General features: G+C 45.3%; 1 protein-coding gene across 4 annotated transcripts in view; it reads right to left on the bottom strand.

Annotated features, from left to right (window-relative positions):
* NRP2 (neuropilin 2) overlaps positions 1-16780 on the bottom strand; it is a 116815-nt gene that overhangs the window by 80189 nt on the left and 19846 nt on the right. For all 4 annotated transcript variants that reach the window (XM_063712987.1, XM_063712988.1, XM_054549672.2 and 1 more), the window contains one exon: positions 1695-1876. In XM_063712987.1, coding sequence (XP_063569057.1) covers positions 1695-1876 — 182 coding nt within the window. The remainder of the gene's footprint in view (positions 1-1694; positions 1877-16780) is intronic.

Below are 16780 nucleotides of genomic sequence, written 5' to 3'. Positions count from 1 at the left end.
TCTCTGGAGTCCCTTGATTGCTAAGCCACTTGACTGCTCCCCCATTTTCATAACCACCACATGTCAATTGTACCTTTACTTTGCACTTATTCATTCTGCCTCATATCATAGTTTTCCTTTCAATTTACATACATACTCATCCAATAACATCACCTGCGAATCTGTTACGTGCAAAGGGTTTGCACACCTGCCTCTCCAACCCGAAGAGAGCAAGCATCCTCTTTTGTTTCTTTCTCTTTTATTCTCCCCACTGCTCGGCAGCAGAGGATGCTCCACTGGTGCTGGTGGCATTGATCTGAATTTTGCACAAGACTCAGGGGAATATGGATCAAGCTACTCAGGGGCCTCACAACAGCTTGAGCCACTGGACACACAGATTGTCAGCCCCTGTGACCTCATCATAGTCAGAAGCATGAAAACCCAAGGCAGACAGACCTTCTTGGGACCTGTGCCCTGCAGCAGCCTGGGCTGCCACTCTTGCATGACACAGTCCCCCTTGCCCCACCCCTTCATTTGATTCCACGTTCTTGTTCTTGGGCAGACAAATCGGACAAATATTTAGACAGAGTGGATATAAAAAGTGCTTTCAGCAGCTACCACTTCCTTTCAAGAACTGTTTAGTGAAAAAAGAAAATATATATGAATAGTTCCCCTCACACTGAACTCAACAGGCGCCGGTCTTGGGCCTCTTGATGACAAGGCTGACAACCTCCCCTTGAACCAGACTCCATCCACGAGTTGTAAAACTTGGGCTGCTTGGGGGGAGAGGGGAGACACACACATAGATGGAAGGGGAGCCTCTGAGGAAGGGAGTGGGTGGTGGGTGGGGAGGACTGGAGGACATGCTTCCCTTAGCCTCGAAATAACAAGCTCCACACATCACAGAAGAGGACACACCACTGGGAGAGCTTGAGTGTAGCTGATGAAGCAGGGTCTTGTGAATAAAAGTCTGCTGTATTTAGTTTTGGAAATGAGCAGTGGCCCATATTCTCAGGCCCTAAAGTAATCTAAGGGGGACCTGATGGAAATCAAGCAGTCAACTTAAAGCAAGTGCAGTGCCCTCTGACTCTTTTTCTGCTATTTTTTGATTGCTTTTCAGGGAGTCAAGTTCATTGGCATTTAGAGAGTAGGGGTTCAATGGACAGAGGTGGTAACATGGACTGCCAAGGGGAATTTCTAGGAACCTTATTTTAATTTAAAAGCTATGGTGTGACCCCATTTGGGAGGTCATGGCAAGATCTTTAGAGACTCCAAACAATGAAAAGATTATGTCCTCAGCCCCATGTAGTTCTAAATAAAGACAACATTAGACCATGAAGTAATCGTGAGAAAGGCATCAGAGTTTTGCTTTTTCTCATGAAGATCATTTTGATTTTAAAAAACATACAAAAATCCGATTTTTTCAAGAAGTGTTTTTCCGTTTGTCTAATACCACAAACAATGGCTGTTTTGACCCCCCCCACCCCCCCCACCCCCCCCACCCCCCCCCCACTCTACAGCCCGCCACCTTAAGCTGGTGGATAATCTGAGCTGGCTCTTCTTCTCAGGATGTCTGTGGGTTCACCTTGAACCTCTCACCATGCTCAAGCTGGATGACACTGTCACCCTTACCCAGTGCCTCAGCCCACTGGGTGCTGTCCCTCCTTCTTCTCCAAGACGCCCATCTCCCGGCCCCTACGTGTGACCACACTGACCTGTCTTGAAGATCTCGTAGCGCAGAGAGAAGCCTGCCCCCTGCCGGGCGTAGTCGGAGGTGAACTTGATGTAGAGCATGGAGCCCGAGGAGATGATGGTGGGCGGGGCGATGTTCCCACAGTGTTTGCCCAGGAGGTCTGCGGATTCACTGTCCCCATCCCGAATCTCGATAAAGTCATACCTGGGTGGGGATGGCACAGACAAGAAAAGATTACTCGAAGGACATGAGAAGGACCGCTGTGTCGCTCCCACTCATGTCTCTCTATTCATTTGCAGACGTTCAGGTGTTTCAGATGGATAAGCGAAGGGCACTTCTGTCTGCTTGTACAGACTGGCAAACAGAGATACTGCAGGTTGTTGTGCTTTGTGAAAGCCACAGAGCGAATAAACACATGGCTGGAAGGCCTTATCTCTTGCCCATGTAAGAGCAGGAGCATCATTCTATCAAATATCACAAAACACATTTTTTTCTTCCTTCAATAGCACCATGTTTATTTCCATTATGCTCTCTCAGAACCTTAGTCTCTCCTTCTTAGCTCTGTGACATTGCAAGCTGCTGAACCCCTTTGAGCATCAATTTCTTCATCTGTAAGATGAGGATAAAAATATCCACTCCACAAGGCTGGGAGAAGATGGAATGAAAAAATATCTACTTAAGGGGCTAGGCACTGTGCCAGGCACACGGGGGATGTTTCAGAGACATTTGTTTATTTTCCCATCTCCCTCCAGCCCCCTGTTTCAATTTTCCCCTGGGCCATCCCTTCTTTAATTGTTAGTGACAAAGACTCCCCACCCGTGGGCCACCGCCTCCCTAAGATGACTCTGCGAGGTTCCCATCAGCAGTGTCTAGTCAACATGTGTTCTTAAAAAGAATCAGCCTCATATTAGATAAGGCAATAAAAACCTTTCTCCAAAAGCAGGGGTGAGTCTCTAGGGGCCCACCGTCTACGTGCACGCAACTATTAGCCTCAGTGAGAGGCAGGGCAGCCTGCCCTCCTGAAGTGGAGGCCTGTGCTCATTTGAAGCAGAGTCAAACTGGCCAGGGCTGGGAAGAAGGCACCTCAAAGACACCCTTGGCTCCGTTCATGGGAAGGTGCAAACATAATGCACCATTTTATCTTGACAGACACACATTTTCCAGCCCCGGTATGTGCTCTGGCAGTCCTCACTGTGCTGCGTTTGTGCTGCTTTCTGGGCTCCCAGTTAATACTCCTGTCACAACTGCTTAGGTGGGAAACTTCCTCCCCACCAGCTCCCTTCCAACTGCTGGCCGCTGCACCATTATTTACTGAAAACCATCCATCTCCCTCTCCCTCCCTTTCTGTTTATTTATTTTGCATCAACCTGTTGAAGCAACACTTAAGAAATCTCTTCCTTGCGGGCAAAGAGAGGGCTGGGAATGCACCCTTCTCTGGGATGTGCCTGCCAAAGGTTCCTGTCACATACAAGGATCTGGGGTTGCCGGCTGCCAGCAGGAGCGGCTGGTGTGAGCTGGGGAGGCCTGAGGCCTCACTTCAGCCCCCAGGAGCTATGTTACTTAGCCACTTTCAAATAATAGGCCTGTAAAGGAAGTCTAAGGAGTGGGCCAGGATTAATTCATTCTTAGACCCCACAGGGCTGGACTCCCACAGTCCAAAAAGAACCGCTGAAGCTCCTTAAAGTCTGGAGAAGTCAAAACGGCAGTTTCAACCCCCAGGGAGAAATGGAGAGATGGTCACAGATTGAGAAGGCCGTGAGGTTGGGGAATCTGTTTAGGTCTGTGGTTTCAGTGTGGGAGATGGTGCTGACTTTGAAAACATGCTTCCTCATTTCCAAAACAAAAGTAAAAAGACGCTTCATTTGTTCTCAGGGGAAACTCCCAAACCTTCCAGAAAACCCCTCCTTGCTATTTTCACACTAAGGCAAGCACTGCTGGACAGACACATTCCTGTGAGCAATGATGATGCCCTGGCAATGTGCACAAAGGTTGAGAGGCTCTGCCAACCATGTTCATTAATCAGACAACTCATCTGGACTAAGAAATGCATGGCCCAGAGCACAAGAGTCCCAATCCCAGAAGCAGACGGAGCTGGGCTTGCACCCCAGCTTGGCCACTTTTTAGCTGGGTGACCTCAGGCAAGTTACTGAACCTTTCTGAGCCTCAGAAATGGGGAGAAAAAGAGTAAAGTAGGGATATTGCAATCTTCTCCTAGGGTTGATGTGGGACTTAAATGACAAAATCTAACCTATATAAAGTGTTAGTCCACAGTCTGGCACTCAGTGAGTGCTAAGTAAACGTGAACTGTGATTTGTTGTATTTTCACACACATTTCAGAGGCGAGGAGGCTGAGCCACAGAGCAGAGGCGACCCTGTTTTAAGAGATGGAACAAATGAGCAGAGGTGTAGTATCAGCGGGAATGGAAATCTGTTCAAACATTCTGGAAGGCATTTTGGTGAAATGTGACAAAAGTTAATATGTACATAGCCTTTAATCCAGCAATCCTACTGCTAGGAATTTTTCCTAAGAAAATAATCAGTCAATTGTGCAAAGATGCATATGTATCTTTGTGCATATATTTTGAAAAAATATAAAAAATGGGAGGATATTTTGCTTATAAATGGTTTCAAAGCCCAACCGTAGAGGGAGGGTGAATCCATTTGGGATATTTATAAAATGGAATACTCTCCTGCTACAATCAATAGTCTGCAGGTCTAGAATTTTTTGTTTTTATGGAAAAATGTTCATGCTATACTGTTAACTTTTTAAAAAGGAGATTTTTTAAGAGTATGTTTTAAAAGGTATACATACATTTCCTTACATAAACATACAGAGGAAGTCTGAAAGACTACTAAAATATGAACAATGGTGACAGACATGGGCGGTGGGATAATTGGTAATTTTTACTCTCTTCTTTGTAAAAGAATCCAGCTGTCGTGATTTAGCAGATGTAGAAGTAAGTTCATCATCATCACCATCATCATCCATGTCACAGAACTGGAGTGAGGAATAAATGAGACACAGTAGATCTAGACATCTAGAACAGTGCCAGGGACATGACCCACATTCAATAAATAATTTTTTAAACTTTTTTTTAAAGGATCACCAGATAGTTCCAGTCTTTGTGTTGCCAATTTCTCTAGGAAAGACAAAGAGAGGCCCTGACATCCCACTGGCTTGTTCATCAGAAGTGAGAGGGTTTTATCTGGTTGCCTAATCACCCATGGAGTCATTTAGGGGATTAACAGAATCAGCAATGAAGCAGGACTGCCCAACAAATGCCACTGTTACAAGCTTGCCTCAATTTACTCAATGGATACTGACCACCACAAATCCCTTCTTGTAATGCTGCCCGCAACAAATACATCCTTATGTATCTAACACAAATACAGAGAAGGGATGCATTTTTGAAAAAGCTTCATATAATTCAATCATACTATAAACTTTTTCTCTGAGCTTGTTAGTTAAAGGACCCCTCTGGTGAATCCTTTTGTGAAGCAAATAATCAACAAACCTTACTTGAACTTCTTAGAAAAACTAGATTTTTCTATAAGGTTTGCTTGAGGGGAAGTGACACAGAGTTACAATTCGGCAGCTGAAATCCCCGCAACTTCCAGTCTTCTGGTTCTGCCCTGTGGACAAGCCCCACTTAACCACATGGTCTTCTGGCTGGGCCTTTTATATAAAGGGCACACTCCAAATGACATCCTGACTTCATACAGAATGTCTCATTTACCTCCTGTGTGACTGACTCATTTGGGGAAATTTTTTATTATGAGGGATTTGCTACAGCTGGAGTAAATCTCCTTAGAAATTTCAGTGTTGTCAGGTTCATTTGTGAAGAGTTAAGCAGAGGCTTAGGAAGTTTCTGGCTTTGGAATAAATATGGCTTTGCATCTAGTGTCTAATATCCAGTGTTTGGTAAAGGAATCTGGGGTACAGACTCAGAGCTCACCCCAACGATAGTCAAGTAGGATAACTTGAAAAGCTGCTCCTCTTAGAACGTATCACTCGTTTTCCAGAAGGCAACATAAACCAGCTAACAGACATATTAACTAGAGTGTTTGCATTTCATTATTCATAATCTCTCCTAAATGAAAAATTCCTTTCAAAGCTTTAACACTACCTTGTATTGTTTTATTTATTTTTTTCCTGAGCTGAAGTAGCCATCTCTACTCCCAGTTCTTTATTTTCTCTCTAAAACGGTTCCCCGAGTGCCTTTTTATTTGTCTCCTCACAGATTCTGACGTCTGCATGGTGAGCATTTGTCTAGAGAATGCTTTCTCTACTTTCTTTCTCAACTTCAAAGTCTTACATTTCTCTCCCCAAACCTACATTTGGGCCATGGGAAATTTTGACAGTGAAGTTAAGAGTCCACGGGAGAGGTATGAAAAAGCAACAATCTCATCTCTTCCTCTCATCACTAGGCAAACATGAAAAAGGGCTTTCTAGTTTCCATAACTGTCTCCACGCTTGACACTTCCCAGCAGGCCACCAAAGGCTGGGTTAGTCAACGGAGCCTGTGCTGGAAGATTCACCAAGCTTAGGTCCTTCTCTCAGGGCACCGAAATGTCTGGACCTTGTCAGAATCCAGCTTTAGGGATGCCACACAGAACCACTTGGAAGGGGCTTTCTGTATCGAAGACAGAGTACTTAGGTCTTCTGAGGAAGAATACTCTGCCCCTTCTTTTGGGTCTACGTATCAGAACATCTCTGCCCAAGTCCTGACATCATAACCTTTGCCAACCAAGCAAGGCCTCCTTTCACACTGCTCGTCATAAGATCATAAGATGTTGAAGACATTTTGTATATAGGGAGCTCTTGCCAACCCCAGGGCCTTTGCAAGCCTTCTTTCCTCTGCCTGCAGTACTCCTCATTGGTGCTTTCCAGGGCTGGTTGTTGCTCATCCTTCAGGCTTAAGTACAAATGTTAACTCCTCAGAGAAGCCTGCTGTCACCACCCTATTTCAGAAGGCATGCCCTTATTCTCTATCTCACCATCGTCTTACTTCTTTCATAGCTATGATCATAATCTGGAAAGGTCTTGTCAATATACCTATTTGCTTATGATCTGTCTCCTGCACCAGACAATAAGCACCATGAAGGCAAGGACCTTGCCTCTTCACTGCTGAATTTATGACACTTGCTTGGTGCCTGGCATGTAGGAGGTCTCATTCACTTATTGTTGAGTAAATAAATGTAAATGAATAAGGGACTTGAGGCTGGTGTTCCATGTTAAGAAGAATGCGTGCTACGATGATGCTTTCTGTGGAGTTTGATCCATTTCATACTCTCTGTCTTTGTGCCCCAACACATTTACTGAGCTATTCTGGTTGTATCTGAAAACCAAAATGTTGCCTTGTGACTCAAAAACATGAAATATAACATTTTGAGTGGAAGAAACATCTCAAATCATGCTGACAGCATTTTCACTATTAGCGGCAAACAAATCAACTATAATTAAAATGCTGTCAAAGTGATTTGAGATTTTTCTCACACTTTCAAAGTTCCATATTTCATGAGTAGATTATCCAGGCCAGAGAATTTATCACCTCCTGGAGTGCCTTTCTTCCAGGAGGCTCAAAGACATCTACAAACGCTGTCTTATTAATCCTTACATTAAAACCTGTGAGGAAATTAGGAGGAAAAAAAAAGCACTGTCACATACAACTTCCCAACAAAGAAGCTGCACGGTGCCTAAAAAGGCTGCAAGGCAGATCTGCACAGTGCTGAGCTCTCTGGTCGGTTCAGGCCTGAAGCCAGGCCACCTGCTCCTTAGGCTCAGCACAGTCACCTAGCCTTTATGGAGAAGTCAGCTCACTGTCAGGTCAGATTTTTTAAAGTAAATTTCATTTCCTTGAATTTCTGCCTTGCGTCTGTACCACCCATTTACTAAAAAGCTGGTATATCTGCAAACTGTTCACATTTTATTGAGCATTTACTATGGGCCAGGCCGTTGATTCAGATATTATTTCATTTAATCCTCATTTCATCCAAACCATGCCCTGTTACCATTACTATCCATTTGCAGATGCAGACATTGAGGCTCAGAGAAGTTAAGTGACCTGCCCAAGGTTACATGAGGAGGAAAGGTCAGAGACAGGCTTTGAACCCAAGTAGTCAAACTCCAGGGCACAGAGACCTCCCCTTCCTCCCTTTGTCTCCTTGTGGGAGGAAGATCTGAGGGCAATGAAAATACCAGATTGCCATAGCACAATAGCATTAGCAGGTACCAGGTGTAAAGAATCCTTATGGCCTCAGTTAGGTTTCCACAAAATGGGCGTAAGGTATGTAAAAGACTTAACAGAATCTTGCTCTTTTGAGTTGTTCTGTTTAAACAAGGCTGAAAGACTTACCAAAATTAATAGACAAATCACCAACAGGAAAAGTGAGCGGATTTGAAATCCATGATTTCAAGACTCACCCAGCAGAAATCTAGCTTGTAAGAGTTCAGATGGGATAACATATTAATTTTTGTAAGTGGAGTATTTTTATAAGCACATATATATCCATATGTGAACATATGGCCCATGGAGTGAGAAAGCAGCATCCCGTATATTTATAAGCTCTTAAGCTATCATCTAGAGCACATATTCTTAAATGCGGGGATTTCTCCTAGGGCCTACACACAAGTGTAAGTGGGTTGGGGAAGCTCTATCTTTGTTTGCTGAAATTTTGTGTTTGTGAGTAGGCACATTTTTCTAGGGAAAAGGTCTGTGACAAAAGAAAGTTAAATTACTGTTAACTGAAACATACCTAAGAGGGTGTCGTGTAACCTGGGAAGTGTAGCATGTGGGCTTTGTGGACAGACCCAGCTACTTTCTGGCACTTGCTCATGGTGTGATTACAGACAAGGTATTTAACCTCTCTGAGTTTCAGTTTCATCATCTACAAAATGGACATAATAACAGTCTCCACCTTTGGGGGTGGTGGCAGGATTACGAAGGTACATGCAGGCCCAGCACAGTGCCAGATGCCTTAGGAAGTGCCTGAGAGCCCCTGGCTATTTTTATTATTACCAGCATAAAACAAAACAGGATGGTGGATGTGGAGAAGAGAAGAGTTACACACACATGACACCTTGGGAGCCAGACAGGAGAAGATGAAGCGAAAAGCACAGTTAGAGGCAGTCTCAATAACCCCCTTCTCGGGGCTGGGTTTCTAAAAAATCATCCCCCTGCACAAATCCATCAACAGTGTTTCAGACACTTGAGTTTTCGAGATTTTATTTCAAACTTGTGTTTCTGAGCCCAGGCTGTGCTCAAAACCACCCGTCCTCCATCTGCTGTCTTAGATAACAAGGTACTCAAGTTCCCAAGAGGCTGGTGAATTAATGCACATCAGTGGGTCAGCACAGTGTATGGCACACAGTACGTGCTCCATGAATAGCCATTTGTTGTTACTGCCGCTGTCATTCTTGTTTGCTATTTAACGCCAAGGGCTCAAATAGTTCCCAAACTCTGTGTTGGTTTGTGTATCTGCATCGGTACAAAGTGCCTTTTTAATAGTGGCTGTTTGCAGTTGCATTTTCTTCCTTCATTTCTTCCCACCACAAATCGCTGATATTTTGAGCTTCTTATCCACAATCCCCTCACAACCAGGGTCACCACGGCTCTTCAGAAAGGAGGAAGTCTGACCACCCACCAAAGGAAGTACATGGAGAGAATAACCCAAAACAAACTGAAGGAATTATTCCAAAAAACCTTGAAGGCAAGAAAATGGAAATGACAAATAACATCTATTTATAATTGCTGGCTCTTTTTCCGCAAAGGCCCTGCGATGATGGTGAGGGCCCCGCCAATCTCATTGTTCCTCATGGAGCAGGCTGCCAAGAATGCCTCCCAACGTGAGGAAGGAGGCCACTCCAGACAGCGTGTCTGATAAGTCTCTCTGAAGGTGAACTTTCAGAGAATTAAGGGCACACAACAAAGCCTCCCCCACTTCTGCGCTGGTCCTTTGGGTGAATACCATTTCCCTCGCTGACCTGGCTGGCCAGCAAGGCACATTCCTGAGGCCGTGTGGTCACGGGTCTGCTCTGCTTCTGGACCAGAACACACACTGGAGGCCACTTGGATGAAACATGTTTGCTTATGTAAGGAATGGTTTTCTAGGCAACCGGTGCCAATGTGAAGTTTAAGGCTTTGGGGCAGGCTGCTTTCAGCATGAGCGTTGGGTCTTTCGTTGGTCTGCTCTGTGTCTATAAAATCCTCACCCTCTGCAGCCAACTTAAAGGGCCCCTTGCTAGCATTCTGGAATGATACCAGAGTGCAAAGGAAGAGTAGTCCACAATTTCTTTCCATTTCTGTTTTTCTCAGCGGCGGCAGCAGCAGCAGCACTAGCAGGTGTAAAGGTGAATCCCAGCAGGGCCAGGACTCACTAAATTTTCCTATGCTGGCCTGGGTCAATCACGCTTGCATGCCTCAGTTGGTCTCATTTGGCCTCATTTGACAAAAGGGAACAGGAATCATGCCTTTGTGCCCGGTGGGGCTGCCTGCATGGGTGACCACTGAAGGGCAATCAGAGCACAGCGTCTGGGGCTCCTGGTGTGCTGGCAGTGCCCCTTTACTCGGCAGGGTGAACAGTTCCCTCCGGAATAGGTGTTCACACTAATTCTGGCTCCCAGGGGATCCAACTCTGAGGGCAAATGAAAACTTCCCCATCTGTCCGAAAGACGGGAGCCTGCTGGGAACGGAAGTGTACCGGGCACCAGGGAATCCACCACAGCAACAGAAAAGTCCTTTCTGTTTTTCCAGGGATTTAGGCTCCATATCATTTTTCTATTCCCCTTTGCTGGCATCCAGCCTCCCTAACAAAACTTGGAAGATGCAAAACTCATCTGAAAAACGTGCCATGCAGAAATCCAAGTAGGGGACAGTTTGGGAGTAGGTGGCAGGTGTGATGGGCCCCCCTTTTAGAGTTCATTTACTTGGAGCTTCAGATTACAGAGCTTGGAGCTTCTCCTGGCTCCAGGGGCAAACTTGTCACTACTGTGCAAAAAACACCATAGTGTGGAAATGATGGGCCTGCACTAATGTCCAAGCAGGAAAGGGCTGCTGCCACGCCAGGGCGGAGATTCTGAATCTAGCATTCAGGGGCCAGTCAGCTGGAACTGCTTCCGCTTGTGACTATGCTCTCGACAGCTGCATTCTGAAGCATCATGCTGCACAGGCAGCCCGGGCCATTGAGGCATGTTAAAGCACTCACCTTCTCTCCCCACCCCAGAAATGCCCTTTCCATTCTGAGAGAACAGGTCGGGGTTTGTTGGGGGTGGAGGAAGCAAGCATTTAGGAATGTTGGGTGCTCCTGGCTAGAGCCTCATAAGACCATGAAGAAAGACGTTTAGAAAGGACATGAGCTTCTACAAGAAAGGGAACCAGATTACAGGAAGTCTCTGAGCAGGATGGGAGCTGTGTGAGTCAGACCTTGAAGGATCTTTATTCATCTCACAGCCATAAGCAGGCTGTTTGTTTCGCACACAGGGCTTCTGGCTGGTTGGCCACAATATTGTAGCGACCAGTGGGGGCCCTGGCAGCGTGGAGGAGGCATCAGTGCCAAGGATGAGCTTCAAGAGCCACATGTGTATAAAGGCCCAGGCAGGGAAGAGTACAGCAGAAAAGGCCCCCAGAAGATAACTCAGTACCCCAACATTTAACCCAGCAGCCTGCCCTGAGGCTTGGACTAAATCTTGTAACTGCTTGGACCTCAGTTTCCCAGCAGATGACCCCCCAAAATAATACTTTCTTACCCTCCTACCACTCTCAAAAGATGACACATAGATAAATCGCTTTGAACTTTTAGATGAAAGGTGCTGTATAAACCTGAGGTCTCATCAACTGTAATTGTTACAGTAATTATTTTAATGATAATAATGATGATAATGGGAGAGGGGGGGTCGGGTGGGGACGAAACCTCCTACTTTGAGACAAAGAAAATCTCTTCCATTAAAACCTGCATCACGAATTCTTCTGCTCTGAGCTCTCAACCATCTCTTTCAAACTGCCAATTCCTGGACTGAAATATTATTTACTCCTTTCCTTTCCAATAAAACAATTATTTGTTCCACCATTTCCCCCCTCGTTCACTCTCCGGTGTGTCTGGCTTCATCCTGACAGCTCGGCCATAGACTGTTTACATGTCTCGCTCACCCTCCGAGACTCTGGTTCAGCTCCATTGACACTAAAGGCAGGCGAATTCTCTCGGTGTGAGGAATCAATTACTTCCGCTGACACTCTATTACTGGCCCTCACATCTTTGGACTCCAGATGGAGAGTGAAGGTGGTGGTGAGGATGGCAGGGAATTTGAAGAGGATGGTGAGCGGGGCTGCGGGGGGATTGGGGGAGTAGGAGGTAGATGACAGGGAGGCAGAGAGAGACGATGGACTGAGAGGCCTCCAGCTTGTATTTAAAGACACAGAAAGAGATCTCTCTCCTTGACTGCCCCGCTGGCATCCGGAGGTGACTGCATGGCAGGAAGAGGCAAAGAAAAGGAATAAAAAGAGAAAAGGAAAAGAAAAGGCTTGTCAAGGATATCTAAAGAAATCAGAGAGGCCCCACATACCTAAGCACTGGGACAGCAGATGACAGCCCCAAGCAGATTGACACAGGTATACAAAGGCAGCTTTGGGCTGCCTGGCTTCAAACTCAGCCCCACGATTACTATTTGTGTGATCTCTCAGGGCCTCAGTATCTCCATCTGTTAAATGGGATAATAGTAGAACCAGTACCAGCTGTGGAGGTTAAACATAGAAAGCTCTTAGGGTAGGACCTGATGTCTGGCAAGAGTTCAATAAATGTTTGCTATTGTTGTCTAATTCTGAGAGTTCCTCCACGTGACCCACAAACATACAGTTGAGTCCCCAGTGGGAAAAAGTAGAAAAATATTAGAGACTGCCAAGATGCTTGGCTACAAAGCTCGAAAAAAGGCGTAAAAAAAGTCATGCTTTTCTGCTGCCCTCCCAAACCTAAGCCCAACTCGTATTTCTTTCTCCTTTTCCTTTTCCTTCTTCTTTTTAGAAAATTTTATTTTGACCCAGCTAACATTTTTCAGGGCTTCTCCTTCTAGGAAAAAAATTTTGATTATGTAAATTAAATACAACCATCTACTCTGCAATCAACTGAGATGAGTTGTGAGGCACGATGTCCCATAATGAAGGACGATTACAGAAGCTCTTTTCTGGAAGGAAAGACAAGGGCAGCTGATATCTTTTTTTTTTTTTTTTTCTGGAATTATTTATCCAGGCAGAAGTGTAAGAATGGAATTAAATTATCTTTTGAGTTTCTCTTAATCCAAAGGCTTAAATCCCTTGCCACTAAAAAGGACACAACAAAAAGAATATAAATTTTTTTTCTATAGGACTCATGACTCCAGGAAAATACACCAATCCCTTTTTAGAAAAATCTGATGTTTTCACTTGGTATATTTCCATCTCTTCTTTATCCCCTCCATACCTGGAGCTCCCACTGAATTTCTTAAGACAGACTCTCAGCCAGTATAATTAGATGGGAGAATTACATGGAGTTACATGGGGTGAGATGCTGGCCCTCTGGGATCTCTGGGTTCAGAGAAGGTGCCAGGGTGGAGAGGCAGAACAAGTGGGATTGTGCATGATAAAATCTCAAGTGATTTTCTCAGTCAGAAGATAAAGCATATTGTTAAGAAGGGCATCCACAGCGAAGCTTGCATTGAGACAGTTACAATTGCAGCACTCGTTTTTAAAAACAAACTGCCCAGAGTAATTCCAGCTGCTTTTTAACCTTGGTAAGAGGAGGAGAACAGTCTGTGAGTTGTTTTTCCCCCTGATCCATGAGCGAGGTGGAGTTGCTGGGTGGACCCTGTGGTCAAGGTTGGTAAGTGTGGGGCCAGCAGCCAGCTGCTCCCATTCGTCCACCCCGTACCTGGAGGTGGATCTGTTTCTGTCATTAGGAGGATTGTTGCAATACAGAAAAGTATTACTGCTCACTGGCTCCTTAGGGGAATTAGAATATTTCTGTGGCTGGGCAGGCAGTAAATAATAACGTCAGTAATAGTGTCGTGAGTGATCAAGCCAACGGCCTCTCCTCAACAAGCACAAGGCACCCTCTTGAACCACACAGAATTCTCGCTATGCTTTGTTGGCTTTTCAGACTTCAACGGACACCAGCTGAAGCCACACCTCCAACTGGGCAATCTGGCCTCCCGCCCTCTATTCATAGGAAAGAGACTTGGATTCAGAAAGTCTTGTGTAGCAGGAAATTGACAAGAGGAGCTTAATCTGAAGTGTTACCTGGACTCTCCCAGGCCAAACCCCACTTTCAGGCATTCCACTGGGGGGTCGCTGGACATAGGGTATGAGGCTGCAGAGACCCTACAATGGACAGGGAAGGTGGGGACAGCAGAGAGTCCCCATCATCTCAGTCTTTCCTGCATCCTGACCACTCTGTCTCCTAAGGAGATGGTGGAAGTTGTCTGGCCAGGAAATACAATTAAATAGTATTGCTCAGGCACCTCTTCACCGGGAAAAGGGTTTGTGTCAGCAAGTCACAAGGACAGCCCCTTTTACTCTACCCTTACAATGCTCACTGGTTAAGAAATTGGGTTCAGGCATGTTCAATTATTTTGGTTCCTGAAGGCATCAAACCCTCCCTCCTTCTTGTCTTTGGGCATGCTGCTGTCTGCCTGTGACACCAGCCAAACACACTCCCTGCTGCCTGGCCTACTTCTTTAGAATTCGTATAGGCGTCACCTCCTCCAGGGAGCCTTCCTTGATCTTCCCAGCTTAGGCTGGACCTGGATGCTGTGGGCCCATATAACAGGTCCATATCATGTCCCCTGCCAAACGCATGATGCCGGGGAGGCAGACAGCACAAGAGTAAAGCAGAGATTGAAAACTAGGGTATCTGGCTTCAAAACCCTTCTCTGCCACTTATGGGAGTGGAACCTCGGGCCAGTTGCTTAACTTCTTTGAGCCCAAGTTTCTTCATCTGTAAAATGGAAAGAGTAACAGTGACTTTAGGGAAAAGAATATGATTTATTCATCGCTGTATTCCCAACGTGCTTAGCACGTGCTTAGCACATAGTAGGTGTTTAATAGCTATTTCCTGATGAATGAATGAATGGTCTATTATCATTTTGTTGGTGAGAGACTCATGTCCCAAATCAGCTAGTGACATTCTTGGCCTGTGTCCTACCCCCTAAGATTATGTCATATTCCCAGATGGACACATAGGGAAAAACAGATCTGTCTGCCTTCCAACACAGATTCAGCTCACGCTGACCTATTGCCTGGCATTTCCAATGTAAAAAATATCACTAAATCACCTGCACACACCTGCCTAGCACCCTCCTAGACTAGGCGCCGTGGGAGTTTAGATATGAAGTACATGCTTTGTGCCCTTGTAGAATTTACTTGCTGAGAACTCAAGATGACCACATATGAACAAAAAGCAATGGACTCAGGCAACATCAAGTGCTCTGGGAGTTCAGAGGAGGGGGTGATACGAGAGAACTGCAGGAAGCAAGGAAACTCAGGGGAGGAAGATGGGAGCTTGCAGCTGGACACCATGGAGGGAGAGGAAGGAGGGCTTGAGCCCTGGGAACTCAGGGGGCTCACGCAGATGTAAGACTATGCTTGGTTGTTTGCAGGGAATCAAGGGTGTTTACTGAGTGGAAACTGCTGGCTGAGTGGGGAGGGCCAGATGACTGGGGTCTGGTCTGATCTCTCTGTTTACTATGATCAGGTTATCAACTAGGAAACTGCTACCTTTCTAAGATATCATCTCTTACTTTGGGAGAAACAGACACATCTTCTAAGATATAGAGGGCCCCTCTGGCTGTAAATAAACACAAGAGCACCCTGTTTATCTAGGATACTTAGAGGCAAATATCCAAAACCTTAAATATGCAGAATATGAGGGTGTGGGGGAGTTTAGAAGAAAAGATTATGAACAGCTACACTGATGTTGAGAACTCCATCCTCTGTTGCTCTTACGCTTTGTCACTTTGAGATCACTCCCCTGTCCTAACTCTGCTGCAAGCTTGGCTGGCTGAAGCCAGCTGGAAATGCTGGCCTTGGGATTGCACTGGCTTAGGCAAAGCTTAGGTCCCAGAACTCAAACTTCCCAAGAGACAGCAAGGGCTCCTGAAGCAAAATTGATAACCCAATAAAAAAGCAAAAACAAGTCAGAAGGGGAAGGCTACAGGAGACAGACATACTCGTAACAGGATGTGTGAAAGCAGGAGGATTGAGAGAAAATAGTCCCAAATCGTCCCCTGACAAAGTCCAATGATGCTAACACAGTTGCTAACTTATTGGGCATCTACATAAAAAGGCAGATAAATCTTGCAAAATATTTATTATTATGACAGCTTTGCAGATGAGGAAACTGAGGCCTGGGAAGTTTAAAAGGTCAATAAAAATTCAAATCTTAATCTGCCTGTTCCAATTGTGGCAATACTGGCTGCTGTCACAAAAGTGAAGCTTAGAATTAGAAGCCTGAATCATTGAGAAAAAGTTGACTCCTCTCAATGTAGGTTTTAAAAAGACAGGGAAGTGCGGCACATGATTTAGAATGTTCTTTATCAGAAATCCTTTAAAAAAGAACCCTTGGAACCTTTAAAGTTCTTAAAAAAGAACTTTAAAGGTGGATATTTCAGTATCTGGACACTTCACCTAAATGGAATGTCATTCTTCAATGATACGTGGTAAGTGAGATATTGCTGTGCTGAACATAGCACATACAATCATTTATGTAGGCTTCCTTGAGGTTTTTAGCCTAAGAAATGTTCTTTCATTTCTTGCTAGTGGGTTTCGCACTTTCTGAGACCCATCAAGATACCCATCTAGAAATTACCAATTCTTTTTTTTTTTTTTTTTTTTTTTTGAGACAGAGTCTCACTCCTTCGCCCAGGCCGGAGTGCAGCGGCACAATCTCAGCTCACTGCAGCCTCTGCCTCCCAGGTTCAAGTGATTCTCCTGCCTCAGCCTCCAGAGTAGCTGGGATTACAGGCGCGCACCACCAAGCCTGGCTAATTTTTTTTGTATTTTTAGTAGAGACGGGGTTTCACCATGTTGACCAGGCTGGTCTCGAACTCCTGACCTCAGGTGACCTGCCTGCCTCGGCCTCCCAAAG

The sequence above is a fragment of the Pongo abelii genome, chromosome 11 (genome assembly GCF_028885655.2).
Source record: "Pongo abelii isolate AG06213 chromosome 11, NHGRI_mPonAbe1-v2.0_pri, whole genome shotgun sequence".
In the NCBI taxonomy this organism is placed as follows: domain Eukaryota; kingdom Metazoa; phylum Chordata; class Mammalia; order Primates; family Hominidae; genus Pongo; species Pongo abelii.
Note: the sequence above shows the minus strand (reverse complement) of the source record. Positions and strands in the feature narration are given on the sequence as shown.